Below are 23,458 nucleotides of genomic sequence, written 5' to 3'. Positions count from 1 at the left end.
ATAAATGGAATAAAGTCCATTTGTCACATGTTGATTCGTAATAGGGGGATAAATGCAATTGATAGTGCAGATATCGCATGTTTCGATGCAATGTTAGGAAATAACAATAGAAATAAACATGCTTTTGAACACATGACAAGTTTTAGTATGTTCCAACAAAGGTCTATGATTTTGAAGCAGCACTTAGTGTAGGAACCTGTTAATATGGCCCATGCCCTTCTGAAAGTCATTCATGGTACGGCTCCCTTGTATGCACTGTGTGCAGAGTGTTAGAAGTCGCTGTTGCATTTCTCGGTACATCCTCTGATGGATGTCCGGCCTACATTTGCGTCAGAACTGTGGCGACAGAAGCCTGCTGAGATTGCAGGGCATCGATTACTCTCCAAATAGAGGGATGACAATGACCGACCATGCTGGAAAATTTTATGTTCCACGCTTCTGCAAGGCACGAGGTTGCGTGTCCCGTGGTCTCTGGTCACGTTTGGGACTAGGGATGCCGCGAACCACCCTAAGTTTGATTTCGAAAGATTTCGATATTTTCGAACCGAACTGATGTTCGAATTCGAAAGGTTTCGACATTTTCGACCGTACGGAGATTCGAATTCGAAAAATTCGCAACTTTCAAAAATCGTGAAGTTTCGAATTCGAAAAGTTCGAAGCTTTCACGATTTCTAAAAGTTCGGGTTCGATTATTTCGAATTTATTTTTACTTGAGGTTCGAGAAATTCGAAGATTTCGAACTTTCCTAACTTCAAAATTCGAATGTTTCGAATTTTTTTGGATCTGAAATTCGGAAAATTCGAACGTTTCGAATTCCTATTGACATGAAGTTCGATAAATTCGAAGATTTCGAATTTCTTTCCACATAAAGTTCGCAAAGTTCGAAGGTTTCGATTCTCTTTTAGCGCTAAATTTGAAAAAGAAACTTAGGTTTCAAATTTCTTTAAAGTCCAAGTGCGCAAAGTTCGAAGTTCGGTTTTCATGTTCCGCGACGGTTTCAGTTTCAAATAACGTTTTCACGAAATCAGGTTTAGAAATGTTCGGGTGTGATATTCAGATTGCGCGAAGTTGGTCAGTCAATTAAATGAGACGACGAGTGTCCCGGATGCGCTGGATTATTTGCCAGTGCAGGGTGACGTGTGCAGATCAGTAATTGTGGCCGCCACCCCGGGGGGGGGGGGGGGGGGGGGTCTTTAACGTGCATCACGCAGTAGTGATCACACGAACGCACTGTTTAATGATACACATCCAGTTTGAAACGGCCAGGGGCAGGCAGGTGGTTGAGGGTCACTTGAGGCTTAGAAAAACCTTGCAGCGATCTGGCAAACTGCCTCCCCACCCCATTGCACGCTGGTAGTAATCCGCTCGAACGCCGCCCGAGTGACGCTGGCATATAGTAAGTTTAGTTTGTACATGATGCAAAATTCTGAGACTGCGGATGAAATTTGAAAAAAAAAAAGTGTAAGATAGAAAAAAGGGGACAGGACAACGTCTCAAACTCAACACAGCTGAGTTTGAGACTTTGTCCTGTCGCCTTTTTTCTTTCTTCTTACACTATTTCTTTCGAATTTCATTCCCAGTCTCGGGATTTTGCATCATGATCAACAGACACCAGCTCGCCTGCACCTTGACATTTTTTTTAGTTTGTAATTGCTTTGGAGGTTTATTTTCGGAGACGGAAGAAACGCCGAGCAAAAAGCACAGAAGCCGACACAGCTTGAGGTCGGGGGGAGCGTTCTACCATACCAGCAGACCCCGAATAGGAAAAAAAAAAGAAGGGGGGGGGGTTTTGGTTTCTCTCTCTCCCCCCCTCCCCCAACCCCAGATATTTTGCACTGTTAAAGAAAACAATACGGGGAAAGAGGCCATGGTCGAGCTTATTTTAATCTTAAATCATTTATGCGTATGTGTAGCTACTGTCGCTCTTCACTGCATAAAAGATCGCGTAGATGGTCATTGTTAGAAAGAAACTCGTTGTCAGAAGGCACTACTCGTCACATGCTTAGTGGTTCGGAAGTTCAAAGCTATGTCTTCTCGACCTAAATAACTGTGCCATTGGTAAGAAATAATAAATAAATAAACATAACAATAAATGCAAAAAATAAAAAGCTGAAAAAAAAACTATCTAGAATCCGCCGGAAGTGTGGTATTCTTGCATATTCAGAGGCCCAGAACTACGAAACAAATTTCTCCTACCCTACCAAAATGTGTACAGGCTAAAAGAAACACGTCCCAAAAAAGTAAAATGAAAAAAAAAATGTTTTTTTTTTTAATTTTTTTTTATGACGTGCCGAATTTAAACAATATTAGAAATCTTTCTCCCCGAGTTAATTTATTCCTCAACGTGAAAAGAAGAATATATACAATAATTCATATTCTGCAGATATTAATGAGTTGTACTGTCTCTGGTGTTAATTTAACTGCGATACCTCAAAGAATGTAGGCGAACAAAATTACCAAGTTTAGGGTATAATTGCCCGTGGATACATATTTGGATATTACTTCGAAACTCGTCTTGAGCAACAATAATCATATCTTAAGGCGACACTGACCTAGGTTATACATTTATCATTCTTAAAAAAGTTGAACATCTCTACCATAAATATCTTCGGCTACAGCGCGCTTCAAATATGGTACAAACGACAATTGTCAAAAACCCGTCGGGAATCCATTTTCTTAAAACCAAGCATGCCAGATGATTGAAATAAACGGCATTGTCTTTTGCAAAGAATGCGGCACCACATGTAAAAATGCGAGAAAAAAAATTACGAATGTACATCAACGCTTAAATCGAAATGAAACCGCCCGCCCGTATTTCGAACTTCGGCGACCTTTTACCGTAAAAATTCGAAGTTCGACGAACTTCGAACTTTTACCCTAAAAATTCGAAGTTCGTCGAACTTTTGACTTTTCAGGAATCGGAAGTTCGAAAATTTTCGAATTATTTAGGTCAATAGGTTCGAAAGTTCGAAAATTAGCGAATTTCTTAGCGTAGAAAGGTCGAAAGTTCGAAAAGCTTCGAACTTTTTAGTGCAAGAAATTCGAAAGTTCGAAAATCATCGATTTTTTTGTTTTTAAAATTCGAAAGTTCGAAAAGCATCGAATTTTGCAGCGTAATAAGTTCGAAATTTCGAAAAGCGTCGAACTTCTTAGTTTAACAAGTTCGAAAATTCGACTTCCGTCGAATTTCTCGATATGGAAAATTCGAAAATTCGAAATCTTTCGAACCTTTCGAAACGCTTGATTCGATCATCGAAACTTCGATTCGAAAAAAGTTCGCGGCATCCCTATTTGGGACATGCACATTCTAGATGCTTGGAGGAAATTTCGACGCGCATTTCCAGACCCTCACCGTTCCATCCCTTGTTAATATATGGCGGAGTGTACGGTTCACACGTGTGCTTTTAAACTAATTGAAAAGGTCTTCCGCTCCAGGAGGTGTGATCATTCGCAAGAAGTCCATTCCGCTTGCTACGTCATCCAAAGGTAAGAATGCGAGTTCATTCACCATACCAGCAAACAGCCTAAATGCGTCACTTTCTTTATAAAGAGGCGCCTTAATAAAGACGGTCATAAATGCTGTGGAAGGTGCTTTTTCAACAATGTTTAAAGGTCAAGGTTCAAACTCAAGTTTAATGCAAGAAAAGAAGTAAGAATGGTGAAAATTACGCGGAAAAAATATAAACTCTAGATTGGCAAACGGTTCGCAACATAAGTATTTTATGAATCACATTTAGTAACAAACTTGTGAAGAGTAAGCAATAAGAAATAACTTCAAAATGATCGACTAACGGTTCATATCATAAGTGTTTAGCAAAAATAAATACACACAATATACTAACTTGTGAAAATGACTTGGGACCATTTTGTCCGGCCTAGCACTCGGGACCATTCTGTATGGAACCATTTTGTCCGGGACCATCTTGTCCGGATCCCGTGGTTAGTGTCTGCTAGGTAACCCTCGGTCTTTTTTCCCTGTTCCCAGAACCTTTTTGCCGCACTCCTATCCTTCTTTTTTATCTCTATCCCCCACTGGACCAGAGAAAATAAGAGCACAGTGTTTCCCGCCTTTATTTTAACAATGTACACACTTGCAGGCTTGCGCTGATGAGGACTGAAAACCAAAACTCGCGTATCGTGACTGCGCCACTGCGCCCGCTACTTCCGAAAGTCCTACTACTCAACCACCGTTGTCACACCAGCCACACCACTTCCGCAAGAAGTCACTAGGTCACTCGACCTGAATTTCCCCGCAAAGGTTAGCGAAAACACACAGACAGACATTTTTTGTTTGTGTGTGTTGGCGGAGCGCTCCGCTAGAAATGGAGGTCTCTGGTTCGATCGGTTCGATACCAGGACCAGGCGGATTTTTTTCGGGCGCGAACCAGTCACCTATCTGTGTTTTGAGGCTTGATTTTGTACTTTGATACCCTTGCTCCCCTTCTCCAGGGATTATTATCGTCGTACTTTCTTGTCTTGAAACCTTGATAACATGGCATACCATCGCGCTAATCCGCAAGTTTTGGTTCGGTTTGTTTGTTAAATGCATAAGTAATCTGTAGAAAAAAAAATAGAGTTGTATAATTACGCCTTAATATGTAGCACAAATGAGTAAAGTTTGTTTTTTACGGAAAAATAATCAAGAGCTCGCAAAGTGTGTGCGCTAGTCGCTAGATAGCGCAAAGAACCACCTGATTCGAGGGGTCATTGCTAATGGTTGCCTCGCGCTACCATTCAGTTGTTATGGGCAGAAGAGAGATTGATGTGAACTGTGCTTGGCGTTGTCGAGCGTCGTACATAACTTGATTTCCTTCAAATTTTGTTGCAAAACGTCTTAAATTTCTGATATCCGACGCCTTCATAATGATTTTATGAGCAACCGGCGACCTGACCACAGTCCGCTTGTTGGTGAGGGAATGGGTCCTGCCGATCCCATCGAGCAAGGTATTGCTGTTACGCTGACAAGTTATTGTTTTTATTTGTGCTTCGACTACGCAGTAATTAACGTTTTAGTAACGTTAACAGTATTTTAAAGGTGACGTGGAGGAAATTCTGTGCACTTTATTATTATTATTATTATTATTTTTTTTTTTTTTTTTGCATATGAGGTGTTTGGGGCTTCGATCCCGCGTGCGACGGACGACGATTTAAAGGCTGTCTGCTCATAGCACGCAGCGTGTTAGAATTTCACTCCAGGTTATTACTGATCAACAAATTATATTGCGGCTGGTTCGCAGATTTGCGTTTGTCTGCGCCGAGTATATGGATGGATGGATGTTAATGGCACCAAAATAAGTTGCTGGGCGAGTTGGTTGTTGACTTAAACAGCGCAAATAAGGTAAGGAAAAATAGTCAGAGTGCAGGCGAGCTGGTGTAAGTTGAACATGATTGTAAACCTGAAACTGGGGCAGAAAGAACACAACAGAAGGTAGTAAAAGAGGAGGCAACGTCTCAATCCCTACCTTCTGTTGTGTTCTCTTTCTGCCCCAGTCTCAGGTTTACAATCATGTTCAAGGTAAGGAAGGACGAGACGAGATTAAGGAAAGAGCGCTCCTTCCTTTCTGTTGTCTCTTCCCTCCTTACCTTATTTGCGCTGTTTAAGTCAAAATGTTAAAGGAATGGTGAACCGAAACTTGGATTTCAGAAAACAATGCAGGAGCTGTAGGCGGAACGCTACAATCCCTACAACACTACTCGTAAGGCGACGGCCATATTTTGGGGGAAAAAGGTCAAGATTGAATGAGGCCGACGAGGCGCATAACGTAAAGATATCTTGTTGCCCCCTTTCTTTGCTTCGTCCCCTCAAGGCGGCGAGGCGGAAAAGACGCGAGGCCGTTCCCTCTCCTTCTCGGAAAAACAAGACATGAACATATCTGTCAAATGCGCCTCCTATTTTTGAAAAAATATGGTCATTCGTTCGATATATCGTTGTATGAGTGATGTTTTGATGTTTGTAGCATCCCGTTGCACGCTTGTGCCGTCGTGCTTTGTGGAATCCAGATCTCGGTTCAGCATCCCTTTAATGGCTGTATCCAGAGCCGTATATAGAGAGAGTTTGGTGAATGGGATGAGCGGGCAGAGCCAGGGGCATGCACGAGATGCAGATAGAGGGGTTGGCATGCTCTCTTGGCCACCAGAAGCCGAAAAGAATCCCCTAGCGATGGTAGCGAGAAGCACTTTTAATAAGAGTTAGCAACTCTTTAAAGGGGCAGTGCAACGGTTTTAATGTTGAAAGAATTGCCATTTTGCATCTTTTATATTGTTTATACAAGCCCAAGTGACCAAAAACGCGTCACCTTTCCCCGAAAAACTGCTATTCTGCTGCGTAATCGCGAGGCAAAAAACAAATTATTTGCCGATCTGCTGTCGCCTGTGGCGGCTACGGGAACGAAAATGACGGCGTCTCTGAGGGATACGCGGGAGTCAACAAACCCGTCCCCCTCCGTTGCTACACTCGCCGTCAGCCCCGTGGTGAACCGTCCTTTGTGTCCATCGTTCGTCGCGACCTTCGACGAGGCTAAACCTTTGAAAGTCGACAATCGCGGAGGAAGCGGCTGGGGTCTCTGAGGAGAGGGCCCAAGGGGAAACCACAAGAACCCCGAGAGTATGTCACTCGAAAGTCGGCGTGGAAACTTGAGAGGCACTTCGACCTTCGATTTGTTGCATTTTTTTTTAAATAAGAACTAGCTTTCGCAAGAAAATGTGGTTTTCTGTTTTTTGTTGCATAGGTGACGCAGATTTGACGCATAGGTGACGCAATTGGCCAAAGTCTGAAAATCGTTGCACTGCCCCTTTAAGCGCTGTTCACACACTTGCAACCGTGTACGACTAAGAGAGAAGACTGGTTTGTAAGCCACTTGCGACGGCGTACAACCTGCTCCACAGCTGCACATCCGGTCCTCTGCCGTCGCAAGAGGCTTAAAAACCGCTCTTTTCTCTCTTGGTCATACTCGGTTGCAAGTGTGGGAACGGCACATTATGGCTGAAAATATAGTGTACGTGATGTTTCCATTATAATCATGCAAAAAGATGTAAGAATTGAATGTGCCTCTCAAACTCTATTTTGATCGGACAGTCTTACCGCTCGGACGCGCCTCACGCGGCATATTCCCGGCCCTCGGTACCTGGCGTACACATCACGTCGAACGTTCTCCTAGATTTTGATTTTGCATGACCGTAATCGAACAATCACGTGCGCCATATTTTCAATCGCGGAGAGTTACTCCGACACACTTATTAACTTTTGTTTTTCGCGACCGCCGCCGGGGCTTCCGGCTGGTCACGTTCAATTCTGTGAAGACGCCCTGTAACCCGCCCAGCCTGCTTTCAGCCAATGGTGCCTCCTCATTCGCTTCCTATACTTCTCAATGAATGGCCAAACTCTCTATGTACGGCTCTGGCTGTACCCTTTGTAACGGGCGATAGCTTGCGCCACATAGCCTAAGTCTAAAAAGACAAACATATGATTCCTCTTGCCTTTCTTAGCCAATTTTCTTCCCTTAGCTATCACCAGGCAGTGTGGGATATCACCGGGATGACCTTTGGGGGATCGGGCAATAAAACTAAAAACATCGCCCCCCCCCTCCCTCACACTGCCTCGGCAAGGGAGTCGCTGGGCGGAAGTGTGTTGTGATTTCTTCTCAGTGTTGCTGTTCGGCGGTTAATTAAAGCGGCCAAAACACAAGCCAGAAATAAACTTTTTTATTTAATTTTGCACCAAATTTGTAGCCACCGTGTTTCTAAAAAAAGACGTCGTAACAAGTTAAATAATGAAGCTCTGTACGCCCTTACTCACATTGTGAATATATGGTGCCGTAGCGAGAGTAAATGGAGGTTCATTTTCTGAATGTGTCCGATGGGCACGGCAAATGTTGAGGAAGTTTTTTTCTTGCACCCACAACCCAAACTTCGGTCTCATAATTGCGTCAAGGACGTCCAGCTTCATTTTTTTTCTCAGTTCAGTTTTTGTTACCTAAACTTGAGAAGACACACTTTGAAATCTGACTTTAATATGAGAAGTGGCAGGAATTTCAGAGCACCTTCTGCGAGGGCGCGATTAGGGCATACACGAGAAACTCTCTTGCAAGTGTCCGCTCCTCGCCAGAAATTTGAGCTGGTTCTATGATGCAAAATGCTAAAACTGACCGCAGCTGCCGAATTTGTTTCTAGCTCTTGAGAATAACTTCCAAAAAAGGGAGGTGGTTGTCTCATTATGTCTGCACGGCTGTTGGAGCTCCCTATGGTTTCTAGGTTTACGGCAGTGGTCCTTTGTAGTGTGAACGAAGCATTTGGCAGCCATAGTTGAATCTGTAGCCATAAAGTAGCCAGGCAGCCAACCTCAATTTTTGGTCGCCAAATACGCTCGAAAGTAGCTGATTTGGAGCAAAGTTGCCACTAACAGCAACACTATCTTTTATCCGCTTGCACACTGGTACCATTTGTGCTATTTCTTGGCGATTTCCATCGCATGTTTTGGAACCCACTTTCACAGGTTCATCCTTAGACCACCAGGTGCTGTGAATATCTGCCTCGCTTGAGAAAGCTGGCGAGGAAACCTGCCGCCACAGCTTTCTGTTCTAGTGTTAGGTGCCGTCGATTTTGCTGGAGTCGTCAATAGGGTAGACCACAGTGGAAGAAGAGAGTTGTCTGAACGGCACTGCCTCCCCATGGAGCAAGCATGGCGAAGATTCACTCGCAGTTCTAACAAGCACCGCGAGGTGGCGTTACTTGTCTCGGGCTCCAAATGGAGGCTTACGGACGAGGGGCTTAGGGTTTTAAGGCACAGGGATGAGACATACTTCATTTCGGGGACTTCATTTCCTCGTCTTTTTTGGAACTTGTTTATTTAATAGATCCCCGATTCAAAGAGGTTGCGCTGAAAGAAATACCTTCATACGTACGTAGGGGGTCAATGAGAGTCACTTGAGACCCACTGGCTGCCACGTTTTGTATTGTTTAGCTAGTAATGTCGCCATGTTAAGAATCTTGCAATGGGAAAGAAGTGTTTTGTTCCCTAGTGCATGAGGGACAAAAGAGCTGTTAGTAGAAGTTCTCTATATGTTCTGCTTTTATAGATGCATAAGTCATCCTCTGGCGACGTGCAAGGCAAAAGGATTTCCAACTTCAGGCGACAAACCATGTCTATGCGAGGCATTTCGAAGCCTATCTTGTATTAAAAAAACCTGGAGGGCCGAATATAATGGAAACTTATGGTGAAAATGGCACGCAGCATCCTTGGCAAAAAATATCGTAACTAATGTAATTAGAAAATTTGCATAAATCAATATTTTTTGTGGTATGACAATCCTCGAATTACTAAGGTCCTACCACACCTTTTTTTAGGTCCCTTAAGATTATTATGCATGTCCCATGCTGCAGGAACATACTGGATGCCATAGAGAATGCTGCGTCAGAAACTGCCACTGCCTGGTGCAGCTGGAGAAATCTAGAGCCTCAAAGTAAGCTATGGCGCCAAGGTGTGTCGAACCAGTTTTCTGACCGGAAATTTCCACAAACTACTCATTGGTGTCTAAAAGTATATGAAACATTAATGACCACATCTTGTCTTCCTTTGTCTTTCATAGTACACATGGAGATGTCTATTTGTGTAGGTGATGGAGGCACATGCTCAAAGAAGCTCAGCTGCCTACCAGAAACCACGACAGAAGTCTTCTTCAGATGCTGTTTCTGCGCTCATGTCACCGTTGATCAGCGTGGAATCCTCAAACACTTGGTTGTGTGTGGTGGTGAACAACTCCAGTGCCAGCAGCAGTGTCAAAAGTTCTCCGAAATAGAAGACTCTACATGCCATAGTGGGATTCACGAACAAGAAAGCACATTTGAGTCTCACCTGTGTCCAGCAGCATTCTGGAGAAATAGTCAAGTGGTCAACCGCAGCCAAACATACACAGGTGAAAAGCCTTCCAAAAGTCAGAAATGCTCCCCAGCCCCTGCTTGGAATAAGCCGTTCAAGTGCACCAACTGTCGAGAGGCATTCTTCCTAAGCATGGACTGTATCACTCACATTCAAACACACACAGGTGAGACACGTTACAGACGGAAGCAATATTACCAAGACATTGGTCAGAGCATAAAGCTATTGCAACACGTTCGAACACACACAGTTAATAAGCCTTTTAAATGTAAGCTGTGTCTCAAAGACTATAGTTCGCGCCGGAACCTGACCCGCCACATGGGGACGCATACGGGCGAGGGACCTTACGAATGCGAACTATGCCCCAAATCCTTCAGTATGCGTGAGAGTCTGACCTTCCACATGCAAACACATACGTAAGAGAGACCTTACAAATGCACGCATTGTCCCAAGGCATTTACCCGGATCTTTTCTCTTGCCCGCCACATGCACAGACACGCATGCAAGAGGCGCTACAAATGCGAGCAATGTTCCCAAGCCTTTTTTCAGTGTGAGGACCTGATGCAGCATATTAGAATGCACACGGGCGAGAAACGTTACAAATACTAGAAATGTCCCCAAGCCTTTAATGAGCGTGGGACCCTGACCTGCCACATGCGGAGAGATACAGGCGAGAAACCTTACAAACGCGAGCAATGCCCCCAAGCCTTTAGTAAGAGCAAGAACCTGATGTGGCATATTCAAGTGCATACAAATGAGAGACGTTAAATATGCGAGCAATGTCCCCAAGCCTTTAGTAAGAGCAAGAACCTGATGTGGCATATTCAAGTGCACACAGGTGAGAGACGTTAAATATGCAAGCAATGCCCCCAAGCCTTTAGTAAGAGCAAGAACCTGATGTGGCATATTCAAGTGCACACAGGTGAGAGACGTTAAATATGCGAGCAATGTCCCCAAGCCTTTAGCGTGTGTGGGGACCTGGCCTGTCATATGGAAAAACAGACAGGAGAGAGACCTCACAAATGCGAGCATTGTCTGAAAGCGTTCCCTCAGATCTTTCATCTTGCCCGCCACAGGCTAAAGAAACAGACGAGACTATACAAAAGCAAAGAATGTCCCTAAGCCTTCAGTTAATGTGACAATCTGATACAGCACATTCAATTGCACACAGGGTAGAGGTCTTCAAGGGTGGAACGGCTGCGCCATTTTGCGCCAGACGCATTTGTCTGCGCCATCCTGTGCCATTTTGCATAAACTGCGCCAGAGCCAATACCTCGCGCCATTATGCTCCAAATCGCACAACATGCAGAAAAAAAAGTATTTTGTCCTGGTTTCAGCTTTTATCGACTCGATCGGCAACAATGAGCGTGTTTAGCTTGGTCAGCATTGCAATCCCTTCTATTTATTTTCCCTGTGTATTCCGAGTCGGAAGCGCGCGAAAAAACACGGTGGTCGGATTCCAAGCGCTACATCCCCTGCGACTGGATTGTTATTTTTCAACCACAAGCGGTTAAGCAAGTCGGCCGAGGTGAGGGCAAGTCGTTAAGTGTTAGATTACCTGAGGCTCTGAGAGCCGGAAGTTAGTCAGCCTCAATAAGCATCTAATGTCCCAGCTGTAGATGAGAAATTTCACCAGTGCAGTACAGCTGCTACTCTGGGGTCTTTAACGTGCATCAGGCAGTAATGATACACGACTGCACAGCGGTATGTTGCTCATCCAATTCAAAACAGGCAGGGGAGGGTTTTGAACCCAGGGTCCCTGGGTTCAGCAGTGCGAGCATTCGCTCCACGTGCTCCTAGCTTGTGTGTGCTATGCCACTTGTCCATTCCCTGCCAAGCCCAACAGAGTTATATGAATTGTACGAGAAAAAGGAACGGCCCAACAGGAAGGACACGCAGATGTCAGCAATTAAGTTTCACTTTAGTTGACCACATAGAAATGTGCAGGCAAGCCCTCACTATGTCTATGGTTCGGACATGCCATTCTTTAGATTGCTGCATTCTAGAAACAAAAAGGTGTGTGAGAAGCAGAGGTGGATTTGTAGCAACTAGTTGTTTAGCCTTTGATTACTGAAATTGCTAAGGAGTCTTCACTGACTCAGAATCTTAAATCTCGGTGGCCTCTATCTGGAAATGAATTAGACTGTGTTGAAAATACTCTTGCATTTTTGCCTGGGGTGCCTTTTTATGATGAGAGCTGGCACAAATCCTTTTGTAAAAAATTGTCTTCGTCCTACTCAGTTGGTTTCAACTGTATCCAAGCTTTTCTGTTTTGCATGGAAGGAAGCTTTTGGAAGTGTCGTGGATAATAAATTTGTCCAAACTCGGCTTCTGCTGTTTCTTACCCTACCTGCATTGTTGCTGGTTTACTTTTAGTGGGAAAATGAGCGTTTCACGGTGTATAGTAAATTGTGTTGGGATAGTGTGTTCCAATAAGGAATTTGATTGGGTTTATTGGGTGACAGTTGACCTTTGTTAGATTACAATAACTGCGATAAGTTGACATTATATTACTCCACTAAGTAATTTCTTGAGCTTTTCCAGTATTGCAATGAAAACAAATTTCTAAGATAATTTTAGCCTTGCGCAGCTGTGTATCGGAAATTACAGTTTACGGGAACAACCGCTAGAGCTGGCCTGATTTTCCTGTGAAACTGTTGATTGTTTCGCAAAAAAAACAAAAAATACAGCAACAAAAACACGAGGTTGGTGTTCTTGAGGAGCAGCGTCTAATTTTACCGCCAATGAAAATTGTGCAATGCCAAGCAGTAGAGTTCTTGCAAGACTTCTGTTGAGGTGTATCTAACTTTCCTGTGAAACTGTTAACATGCAATTGTTTCGCGAAAAAAAAAAAAACAGCAACAAAAACACAAGGTTGGTGTTCTTGAGGAGCAGCGTCTAATTTTACCGCCAATGAAAATTGTGCAATGCCAAGCCAGAGTTCTTGCAAGACTTCTGTTGAGGTGTAGAACTTTTGCAGAAATTGTACAATGGTGCCAAATTCTATGCAAATATTTGGATAATTTTTTAAGATAATTTACCACATAGTTTTTTTTTTTACATTTGTCAAATTACTAATGTTTACACAATTAAAAAAAATGAAATGCTTTATGTGATTCAGTTAGTTTATAAATGTGAAACAAACATTAGGCTGTTCGATCTGCTTTCACCGGTGCTGAAAACTGTAAGGTGGTGTACTTCCGGTTGTATCTGAATACACATTGCCCTACACTTTTCTGCACCGGTGCAGGAGGTTTCGGGGGAGGGAGGGCACAGGCCCCTTTCCCCCCCCCCCCCCCCCCCCTGAAATCTTCCACTTTGCTGGGGCCTCCCCTCCCCCTCATACATCATTTTGTCATAAGTGCCCCCCCCCCCCCCCCCCCCCCCCCCGAATCAAAATCCTGGATACATGCCTGTGCACTGTCCTGGTTTCAGGGCAATTCCGGTGCGAGTTGATCGAAGGTGCTATCAGACGCTGTCACTGCTCCATCAGGTGGCGCAGCTCATCCTAAAGTTTTCGCGCATGTGAAAACTTTAGAACGAGCTGACGCTGCCCCTGCTCCAGCTGGTGGATCGTGATAGTGGAACTCAAGTTGAACTTAAGCCAAACTTTTCGGTATTAATTCGAAAAAGTCTATCCTGGTCGAACTCGAACCCCGGCAGATTCGCCACTTCCCTGCCAGAAATGTGCAAATAAAATACGCCTCAGCGAAGGAATACCTACAGTGATGGAAATAATGTGCCATTTGCACCAAACAGCAATACGAACCCAAGTGCTGCTACACGTCGTGCCAATATGTCTGTTTTGCTAAACATTGTGCCTCACCTGCGCCAGAATGAGCCTAAACAATGCAAGAAGACATAATTTTAGACAAACCCCCGAGACGGGAAAAGACACAGGACAACACAACACACAGAGACTGACTTGGTGTGTTGTGTTTTGTCCTTCGTCTTTTCCCCATTTCGAGGGGTTTGGACTTGGATAAAAAGATAATTGAGAAAACTGAACTTTCTCTGTGATACAACGTCCACCCAAGCCTAATATCGTCACCACTGAACTCGACATTGTGGACAATTGTGGGATTTGTATTAGTGGAAAACAGTTGTCAGCAAGCAAGAGAATAATTTTTTCTTCCTTGCTGACATTTTTTTTTTTTTTTTTTTTTTTAAATTGGAACAGATGCCATGGGTGCCCACAATGTCATTTTCGGCTTATGAGGAAATTATTATTATTATTATTCTTTTTAATTTCTTGATTCAGGTAACATCATGCTCTCAAGCTTTCGCATTCTACCCCAACCGCTAGCATCACAGTCTCACTGAGTTTGAGGTTTCTGCGATGCATAGTTTAATTACCCGGGTCCAACTCCGTGCATATTTTGTCTTAACTTCCTGATTATGATGCCGTGATGTCGGTCGTGTCATGGAGCTAAAAGTCGCGAGAAAAATTGATAAAATGGTGGTATATGGCGGCTGATATGATAACACAGAACTAGGGTCCCGCCCTCCTGAAGAACACTTGATTATAATCTCAACTACATAGCTCCACACCGTGATACTATCGCTGCTCGCATACATTGTTACCACGCACAGGCTCGTGTGCGTCGAGCTTCACTGCTTCGCATCGGTGCACCAGGAAAAGCGGCTTTCGCGGGGCAACACCTATTGTTTAGCGCAGTGGGCTCGGGCATTACGCTCGGCAACTAAAGATCAACCTTTTTTGGCCTTGATTGTTGGTTGACTTCTGATTTTAAAGAGCTATGCTAAAAAAGAGGTAAAAAAAAAAATATTGAAAGACGTTTACATTTCTCTGCAATGCAGAATTAGAGCACAGCTCTTGAGGAGGAGGAGGGGAGGGTATAATGGAGGTGAGGGTATGTCCCTCCTACCCCTTCCTCGCCCGGTGCCCTCCCATTTAGCGGAAAATTTTTGCAGAATTTAGCAAAAATTCCTTTTTCCTCACCTGCTGCCCTCACATTTAGCAGAAAATTTTTGATAAATTTAGCAAAAAATGTTTTTCAAACTTTAGCGGGGAAATTTAGCGAACATTCTCCCGCTAAATTTAGCAGGAAAGCTGAATTGGCATTGGGGCCACGTGATGTCGATTTTCCCGCTAAATTTAGCAGGGAAACTTAACCCACTAAATTTAGCGGGAAAACTCAACCCGCTAAATTTAGCGGGGAAAGTTTTCTGCTAAGATTAGTGGGAAAACTTTCCCGCTAAATTTAGGAAGAAAAGTTTTCTGCGAAAGTTTGCAGAAAAATTCCTGTAGTGAAACGCGAGCGGTTTCGCTGACGCCGATGTTGACTCCGATCAACCCGGAAACAGGTGCCCAAGAGCTGCGCTCTAAAGAAACACACACACCCACTCTTGGATAAATAGTCATGGCAGCTCCCACGCAGCAGTCGATTGATTGTTTGCAGGGTTTATGGCGCAGGAGCTCTGATGGCCATACTGCGAAAAACCTAAAAACAAACTAAAAAAAAAACAAAAAAAAACGCACTAACAACTAACAATGCAGCAGTTTATTGAAAAGGCATCAAATTCCGACTAAACTCTGGGTCTAATGCCGCTAGCTCGCAGAATCAAGGGGGATCACTTTTAAAGCTCGGCTCTAATTTTTGGTATTATTAGGGGGGGGGGGGGGGGGGGGAGACCGCCCTTCCCCCCCTCCCTCAGCTCCTCCCCAAGATCAACTTTTTAAAAATAAAATCAATGATATACAATATACACCAGCCAACAGTTTAGTTTTCGGTGACATAGCGAATATTGGGTCAACAAAATAGATCTGGGCAACGTTTCGGCCGTAGCGTCATACCTTAGCAGACTACCCCCCTGCCGCCAGCCGAATGCCTACCGACCTTCCCAACCCTGACCCACAAGTCCACCCCTGGTGCAAATGTAATCGCCCAGCAGTTTGCGATGCATGTTTTCTCAGATGCTTTGTCGCGCATCTCGCCCAGCTTCTCTGAATTTCCTTTCAGCGACTATGAAGCCCTTGCCCGTGAAGTACATCGTTTGACAGTTTGGAGATATGGAATGTGGCGTCAGTGATCTTGCTGCGGAAGATTGTCTTGCACCTGGTGATCAAGTACTCAAATATTAAAATCAGAGAAGTCATTGAACTTTTTGAGTGGAGCAGAGTGCACAGTGACTTCTCCAGCTACTACGTGAAAGGCTGTGGTAACCGTATCATACCGAAGAGGCAAGACTCTCGAAAGGTTTGCCATCTCAATTTTTTTATGGGAGCTTATATTTTACGCTGACCATTACTGCACTCACAATAAAACATGCAGCCTCTCAGGTGCCGAATCGGAGTTATGCAGTATGCACATTGCCATCGACCCTAAGGATGCGACCTCCCCCTCCCAAATCACAATGAATGATAAGGCGAGATTGAAAGAAGAGAGAATTCCTCGAATTATGGGCACAAAGGAGACCTTTGAGCAGCTGATGCCGAGTGGTAAAAAATGCAACCAATATAAAGTTAATTGTGTGACCGAGCAGCATAAAAAAAAAAAAAAAATGAAGTGTGCTTTTTTGCTCTTTCAGGTGCACAAAATACTTTCCTTCAGTCCAAACTTAGTAGAAGAATGTGCGAGGGTGTTAATTTGCGAGCACGACTTCACAAATCGGGCAGACACAACATGGTCTAAGAATGGAGCCGGGGGTTCGTTTGGCCTTTGAGAATGCATACAGCACTGCTGTTTCCCTGTTCAGCCTTGTCGTCTCGAACCATAGTTGGCATGCTCTTCCGACGGCATTTTTCGGTAAACATTTTGTAAACAGTGTCTATGCGACATTCACACGTGCACAACGTCACTGGCATTAAACTGGGAAATTCAGGTCTGATGAAAAGCAGAGAAATCCTATGAGGGTGGACCAATCTATCCAAAGATTGACATAGGTTGGTCAATGAAATTATGCCATACTTAGCAGGAGGTCCACATATCGAGGCGATGGTTGGAAGGGAGCACCGTTTGGTTGTTGCAGACTTAGAAACAAACAAATCCAAAAAACACGGATGTGTGCATTGGAGTGCTCTGCTGGCGCCCAGGGACACGAATGCTCGCTTCCAAACCAGTGCCTTTTCTTTGTCCTCTTTGTACATTCCAGGATTGACCAAAAAGAAATGACATTTTCAGAGATTAAGTGCCCATACTCCGAACGAAGTAAGAAGCCGACCACACTCCCGCAGCTGCGGTACCTGGAATAAAACGGACGACATTGCATTGAAAAAGAAAACGCACCTACTATGCACAAATACAACTCCCACTTTATGTTCTGCAGCATAGGCAGTGTTGGTTGCGCATATTTACACGAAAGTCGACTCACTCGCGCTGCAGATTGCTCGAGATGAGGCTTTTCTGGCTGAAGCAATCCCAAAGCTCGGAAAGTTTTATTTCACCAAGTACTTGACAGAATTCTCGAGGGACTTGTTGTTTAATAAATACAAGTTTTAGTCTCAGAAGACATGCTTTTAACAAGATTCTTAAACACATACAAAATCGAGAAAGTGTAATAAAAATTTTGTGCCTAATCAGTCGTCGCCATCATTCCTTGCGAAACTTCCAGGCTTGACATTTGTGATTACAGCAGCAACATGAAGAATGTCATCAATATATCCTGTGAATTTGTACGGTATTCTATGGGTTAAAATGGCAAATTTTTTTAACCGTTGAATTACCCTCTCAAAATGAATGCGGACCGACGCAGTTTCGTAAGTGGCATCCACTTCTGATTCGGTAAACTGAGGGCTGGTTGCAAAAGGTGGCATCACTAATGTTGCCCGCTGCTCACCAACATCTGTACAAATTCCTAGAAGACCCTTGTCCGCTAATACAACATCTCCGGGCTCCAGCAGAGACAGGAACGTGGCCTCAACAGCGAGAGTGGCATCAGTAGGCCTGCCACGGAAACCCTCGGAGATAAAGGTTATCATTCCGTTAGGTGCTATACCAATCAGGTATTTCAGGGTGCATCTTCCTTCATACTGAGAGCACCACAGATTCCGTTCCTCAGTTCCTGGCGGCATCTCTGTCTCCAGCTCAGTGCACTCAAGAATAACCCTACACGTAGGATAATGCGCACGAAAACTTGCTGGCATGGTGCGGTGTATGGCTGCTCGTGACGGCCAGTAGATCCAATGTTTTGTTGCAGACTTAAGGTTGACCAGAACCAATTTGAATATGCTAGAAGCGGTAGTGCTGGGGATGCAAAACAGGGAGGCTAAAAAAGAAAAAGGGAGGCCATGTTTTATCTTGATTAAGAACAAAAGAAGCTCGTCTTCAACTGAAAGCTCATTTACTCTGTGTGTAGCAGCCGGCAAAACGCTAAGGAGCAAAGCAAAAATCTGGAAAGACACTGATGTGAATGATTGCAGTGCTGATTCGTTAGCACCAAGCGCCTTAAAGCCACCGAAATACGGCTGCTTATGTACTGGCCCTACACTTTTGTCACGAAGCTTGATATCACACGCAGTCCCTCGGTCAACCGTGGGCACAGTCCTGTGGCACACGTAACAGCTTGCATTTCCATCCATAGTAATGGAGACAAATGTAAGTGTCCCTGTGAAACACTCGCTGGGTCCCTCTGTCATCGTTGATGCCTGCGGTAGAAAAGCGAAGACAAGGCGAAAACACTCACCAATGCCATAAAGATATATAATATTGCAAAAAATTTAATTCACTGCATGTGCTAAGAACACTTACATCTATGGGCCCACTTTCTGTGAGCTCAACTGCATCAGCACCGCCTGTGGCCACTTCGCTGGCAGGGACAGCTTCGTCCAAGGATTGCATGTCCTGTTTCTGTTTGGCACCCTTCCTTTTCTGTCTCTCATTTTGTCTGAAGTTCCACACGACAAGAACACATGTTGCAACCATGAGCGAAATGCTCACGTTCACACCAAACAAGTACAGTACCGATTACATATGAAACAGCACAACAGAGATGGGCAGTATTTCAAATACAAGTATTTGAAATACGTATTTCAAATACTTTGTGTATCTTGCATTTGTATTTAATTACAAATTGGGTAATGTATTTGCCATGTGTATTTAAATAATAAAACATAGGTATTTCATATACAATTGTAATTACATACAATTTGGTGGGCAAAAATACATCCCTCAAGTTTATTGTCACTGTCCAGAGCAAGAAGAAAACTACGTTCTGCACCGAATGCAGTGTCACTTAATCAAGCACAAGCGTTTAGTGACTTTGTGATTATGGTGCTAGTCCAGAGCAAGAATAGTGACGAAATCAATGTTCAGAGGCAGACTGGCTAAATAAGTGCCTGTGACAACTTGTGATGCTTTCCAGCCTGATTTCCATCCATATTTTTGCCTTGATTATTCTAAATGTGCGGATCGTCCAGATTTCTGTAACTAGTGCGAGTTGCAACAATAAAAAATTCTCTACCTAGTGCTGCGCGTCTTGGTCGTCTCGGTTCTTTGTTGATCTATACCAAAATGTAATCGACAAAAAAAAGCTGCTTGAAGCTCTGCACTTTTTTCACCTATTACGTCCAAGCTGATTACATTTTTTTAGTGATTATATTTCTATTACGTTATTAGAGCCTCACACACTAACTCCCGAGTGTGCGATGCAAAATTAACATAAGATACCCAGAAACCCATTGCAGGTGCCCTGAAGTCGCCGACGTAAATTTTGAGGAATGTATTTGGAAAATTATTTGGGAGGAGACCAAATACATTTGGTTGTATTTGTATCTTGTGCTTAAATGCTTTTATGGAAATGTAATTAGATTTGTAATTAAATACAATTTTGACAAAATATTTTGTATTTGTATTTCAATACATATTTGCATGTATTTTGCCCATCCCTGCACACAAGAAAATAAATTACAGTGCCAATGCTAAACTTCAAAGGAGCAAACAAATCAAGTCAGTGCGTTTGCATGGAAACCAGGTTTGTGCATCGGCAGCACACATGCTATGGCCCGTAGCTTTAACGGTGATTTTCAGCAGAGCAATGCGGAGAGCAAGTCGTCTGCTCCTTGTGCAGGAGTCATGGTGACGTCAGAACGATCCCGAGCTCTGATTGAAAGGATAGTGGGTAGACATCAATGCTTGATGCCTTGAAGTCTACCCACTATTTCTTTCAATACGGCAATAGGAGCTCGGTGTTCCGACATTGTCGCAACTCCTGTACAAGAAGCAGACAAACTTGCGCTCTGCATAGAAGCTCTCAATACTGCACTTTGCACGAGCCAGCCTATGAACGTAAAGTTTTCTCATTTTGCAAAAACAAAAAGTTGCTGCAATCTCGGTAGAGTTGCATATTTCTTGATCAACCGTTGCATACGACCTCACTTTCTGTTTTAAGCATACAAATATTAACGACGACTCATACAAATATCAAAAGACCTTTCATAGCGGTCGTCTGAGCATCTCGGCTTTCCCTTCCTGTACGGTGACAGGAAGATGGATGGATTGTAGGCAGGGTGCTTCTCTTCATTGGCCTTGGTGTTGCCGACGAAGTGTTTGCTACAAATTTTCGAATTCTTCGTGGGTAGCCACACTGTCCCATCGTCACTGCACAAAAGGAATGCGAGCAAAAGAAACAAAACATGCGTTATGCATCCTGTGAGCAAACTGCGAACTGATGAGCTCAAGCGCCTCTATAACTGGAAGCTTCCGATCACAAACAAACACATTAATGAATGGGTCAACATTTTGCAACACTTGAAATGAGAAGCACTGAATTGATAAGAATACGAGCAAAACTACATGCATGAGCTCGTGCAACTCGACCGGAAATGGCTATATGCACAACGCGCAGAGCTAACGCCACCTAGCGGTGGACATGGGCAATCGAGATTGGCTAGCCCGAGCATGTGGTACCAGCACTACTATAAGTGGATGCGTTGACTATGGCGGTAGGTCTCGAGCATGTGCGTGAGGTGCCAGCACCATGTTGGTGCCAGATCCATGTCGGTGCAAAGTTTAAAGGGGTACGGAAACAAAAGTTGAAATATTCAAATTTCGTTTGGAAATGAGTCAAGCATGACGGAAAATAATCGTAAATGATAATTGCACGTTTGTATTTTGAACGACTGGCTATATTTATCGCTCCAAATGGTGCACTTGAGCTAGCGCTCGAAGAGAAGCGAACGGACAGCGCGATGCGTCATGGGATATCCGGCGCAAACAAAAACAGAAAGAAAAGATTCCCCGCATTCGTGACGTAGCATGGCTGGTGTGGTCATGAGCTTTGCCGTTGGTGGCGTTGTCAGCGTTGTGGTGATGTCAATAGCGTCAACGCGTTACAACCGAGCCGTTCGAAATACCCGTGGGGTGACGAGCGTGTGGCTGGCCCAAGGAGCATGTAGCTTCCACAACACTGTCAGCTTAGGGCTGAACATGGTGCGGAAAGCAACTTTTGTCCGAGTTTTGAGCGACGCCGTGGATGTGCTTGCAGTCATTTGGGGAATTCTCCCAAGTGTATATATTCACCGGGGTCTCTCCACAAACTTGTGTGCCGATGTGCCCGTGAGTGATTTATATATTTTTTGTACCATATATTCGCCCGTGGCGTTCTAAATAAAATGCATTTAAATGAAGTAAATCCATGTCTTTTCCCGATCATACCGGTCAAAGCTAGAGGCCCAGGGCGTCCACCGCTCGACCGAGAGAGTGCAGACAGGGCGTCATCAGTGTGGTGCGAAATCAGCTGTGTGTCAGCTGGTGTCGTGTGCAACCAGCTGTTGTTCACAGGCATGCCAGCAGATGTTCACGGCCTATCGATGTGGTGCTTTTCCCCGGTGCTGCGATTTCGTGGAACTTTTGCCGGGTCCTCAAAGATCAGGCTGCCGCTCACACTGGGTTTAAAGAATATATGTTTCGTCAAACAATTTTTTAATCAAGCATGAAAAATCACCCACGGCTATTTTTATGGAAGCCTGCTAGCACAACAGCTGTCTGCCATGGATACCTCATAGAGATCATACATACTAACTCTAGAGGAAAAGGTCCGCCATTTTTCGATGCATTCTGGCTGCCGCAAGCGGCGGAGTATGAAGGCAGACCCTCGGGGTCCCACATGGTTACCAACTGCCTTCGATTTCACAAATATATCATCAGAGCAGTGTCATAAACTTCAACAATCCACAAACTTACCGATGGAAAGATATTCGCGTTCCGTTCGAAGCTTTCTTTTTGCATAGCACGCAGATGTACGGCCTCCCGTCAACACTAAACTAAACCAGATAACCGAAGCCGGTTATCTCGTTTAGTTTCGTGTTTCTGGGCGCGGGTAGCCGCGCCTGAAAATACGAAACCGCGCAGCTACCAGATTTTCGAGATTTCGACAGAAGGGAAGTTAATGCAGCGTAATGTGTATGCTGCTTTTTATAAACCTTAGAATAGCTCAGAATTTAGTTGGCAACGTTAAATTATCACTGTTTATATTGCTGAGAGTTTCCAGTCTTCGCGATTACCATTGCGACTGTCGTCCTTCAGCTGGCAACATTGGTTTCTTTCTCTTGTGTTCTGTCGCTCTCTTTGGCGATCTTTCACTCGGGATCCAGGATGTCGGCGCGCGGGATTTGCCACTCCTCCTCACCCACCTTTACCCCCCTGGGATACCTTGCATAGATGGATGATAGTGGCTGCATCAGCTGTACCCTATCTAACGGGCAGTAGATTGCGCTACCATACTACTATGGTGAGGCTAAAGGTAATATAATTCTACCAAAAAGATGGCCACCAGTGGCCACATTCGCGGAGCGGGCAAGTACGCAATCCAGCAAATAGTCATAGAGATCAGCGGGCTCCATCCATCTATCTGGCGTCGTGCGTATAGCTTTAGTCAAGATCACAGCACGTGAAGCGAAAGCTCGCGCTGCAGAACCCAGCGATCCTAGGGGGCTATGTTGCACGTTTTGGACTCCCAGGGCTCCCAGGAGACTAGGGAGAAGGAAGTGACGTCAAGAACGCTCTTTGGATGTTGATTGGTGGAGTCACTGATGACGCGTTGCGTGGTGCTGCTAAGATTTGTTCATTCACAACTACGTCACTTCCTTCTCCCTAGTCTCCTGGGAGTCCAAAACGTGCAACATAGCCCCCCTGGGTTCAATCCACATCCTTGCCTGTTTCTATCTGGCTGAGCATCGTACCGGCGTGCGTGGTGCACGTTTAAATACTCCAGGCTAGCGGTTCTGCACTGGCAAAACTGCTCATGTACAGCTGGGAGACAAGTTGCCCGTTGAGGTAGACTAAGTTCTAGGCTGTATAAACAACCTTTTTTTTTTTTATTTAGTCGAAAAAAAAAAAGGTGAGGGAAATAAGTCTCACTTTTGCCGACGAACGAGCTCTATCCAGCGCTCACGGCGCTTGCTCTCCCAATGCCTCGTTGGGAAACCGTAGAACTTTGTGCCAGGTGAATTGCTGTACGTACTATTGCACCCAACAATACAACAGTTCATGTGGCTGCGACTAGGGCCCATAGTTTCTGTAAACGAGCACGAAGCAGCCACAACCGCCAATCCAACTTTGCCTGCCTACGAGCTGCCAGCGCCTTTGCTGCCTTTGCCGCTTCCCAAAGAGTACGCACGCCGCC

At 44.4% G+C, this 23,458-nt stretch overlaps 2 protein-coding genes across 2 annotated transcripts; one reads left to right on the top strand and one right to left on the bottom strand.

The window, feature by feature from the left end:
- Positions 1 to 204: 204 nt before the first annotated feature.
- Positions 205 to 12,202, top strand: LOC115327732 (zinc finger protein 2 homolog). Its single transcript, XM_029988762.4, has 5 exons — positions 205 to 235; positions 3,436 to 3,486; positions 4,914 to 4,944; positions 9,379 to 9,458; positions 9,612 to 12,202. The coding sequence occupies exons 1-5, from the start codon at positions 205 to 207 to the stop codon at positions 10,292 to 10,294; spliced, it is 876 nt and encodes a 291-aa protein (XP_029844622.3). The 3' UTR covers positions 10,295 to 12,202.
- A 5,040-nt stretch (positions 12,203 to 17,242) lies between these two features.
- Positions 17,243 to 23,458, bottom strand: LOC115327734. The gene is made up of 4 exons (XM_029988766.4): positions 23,194 to 23,458; positions 20,266 to 20,433; positions 18,586 to 18,721; positions 17,243 to 18,482 (listed from the first exon to the last, which is right to left on the bottom strand). Exons 1-4 carry the CDS (start codon positions 23,343 to 23,345, stop codon positions 17,415 to 17,417), a joined length of 1,524 nt encoding a protein of 507 aa, XP_029844626.3. The 5' UTR covers positions 23,346 to 23,458; the 3' UTR covers positions 17,243 to 17,414.

The sequence above is a fragment of the Ixodes scapularis genome, unplaced genomic scaffold, assembly GCF_016920785.2.
Source record: "Ixodes scapularis isolate PalLabHiFi unplaced genomic scaffold, ASM1692078v2 PGA_scaffold8__174_contigs__length_109621045, whole genome shotgun sequence".
Taxonomy (NCBI): Eukaryota; Metazoa; Arthropoda; class Arachnida; order Ixodida; family Ixodidae; genus Ixodes; species Ixodes scapularis.
This window is presented reverse-complemented; position numbering and strand designations above follow the sequence as displayed.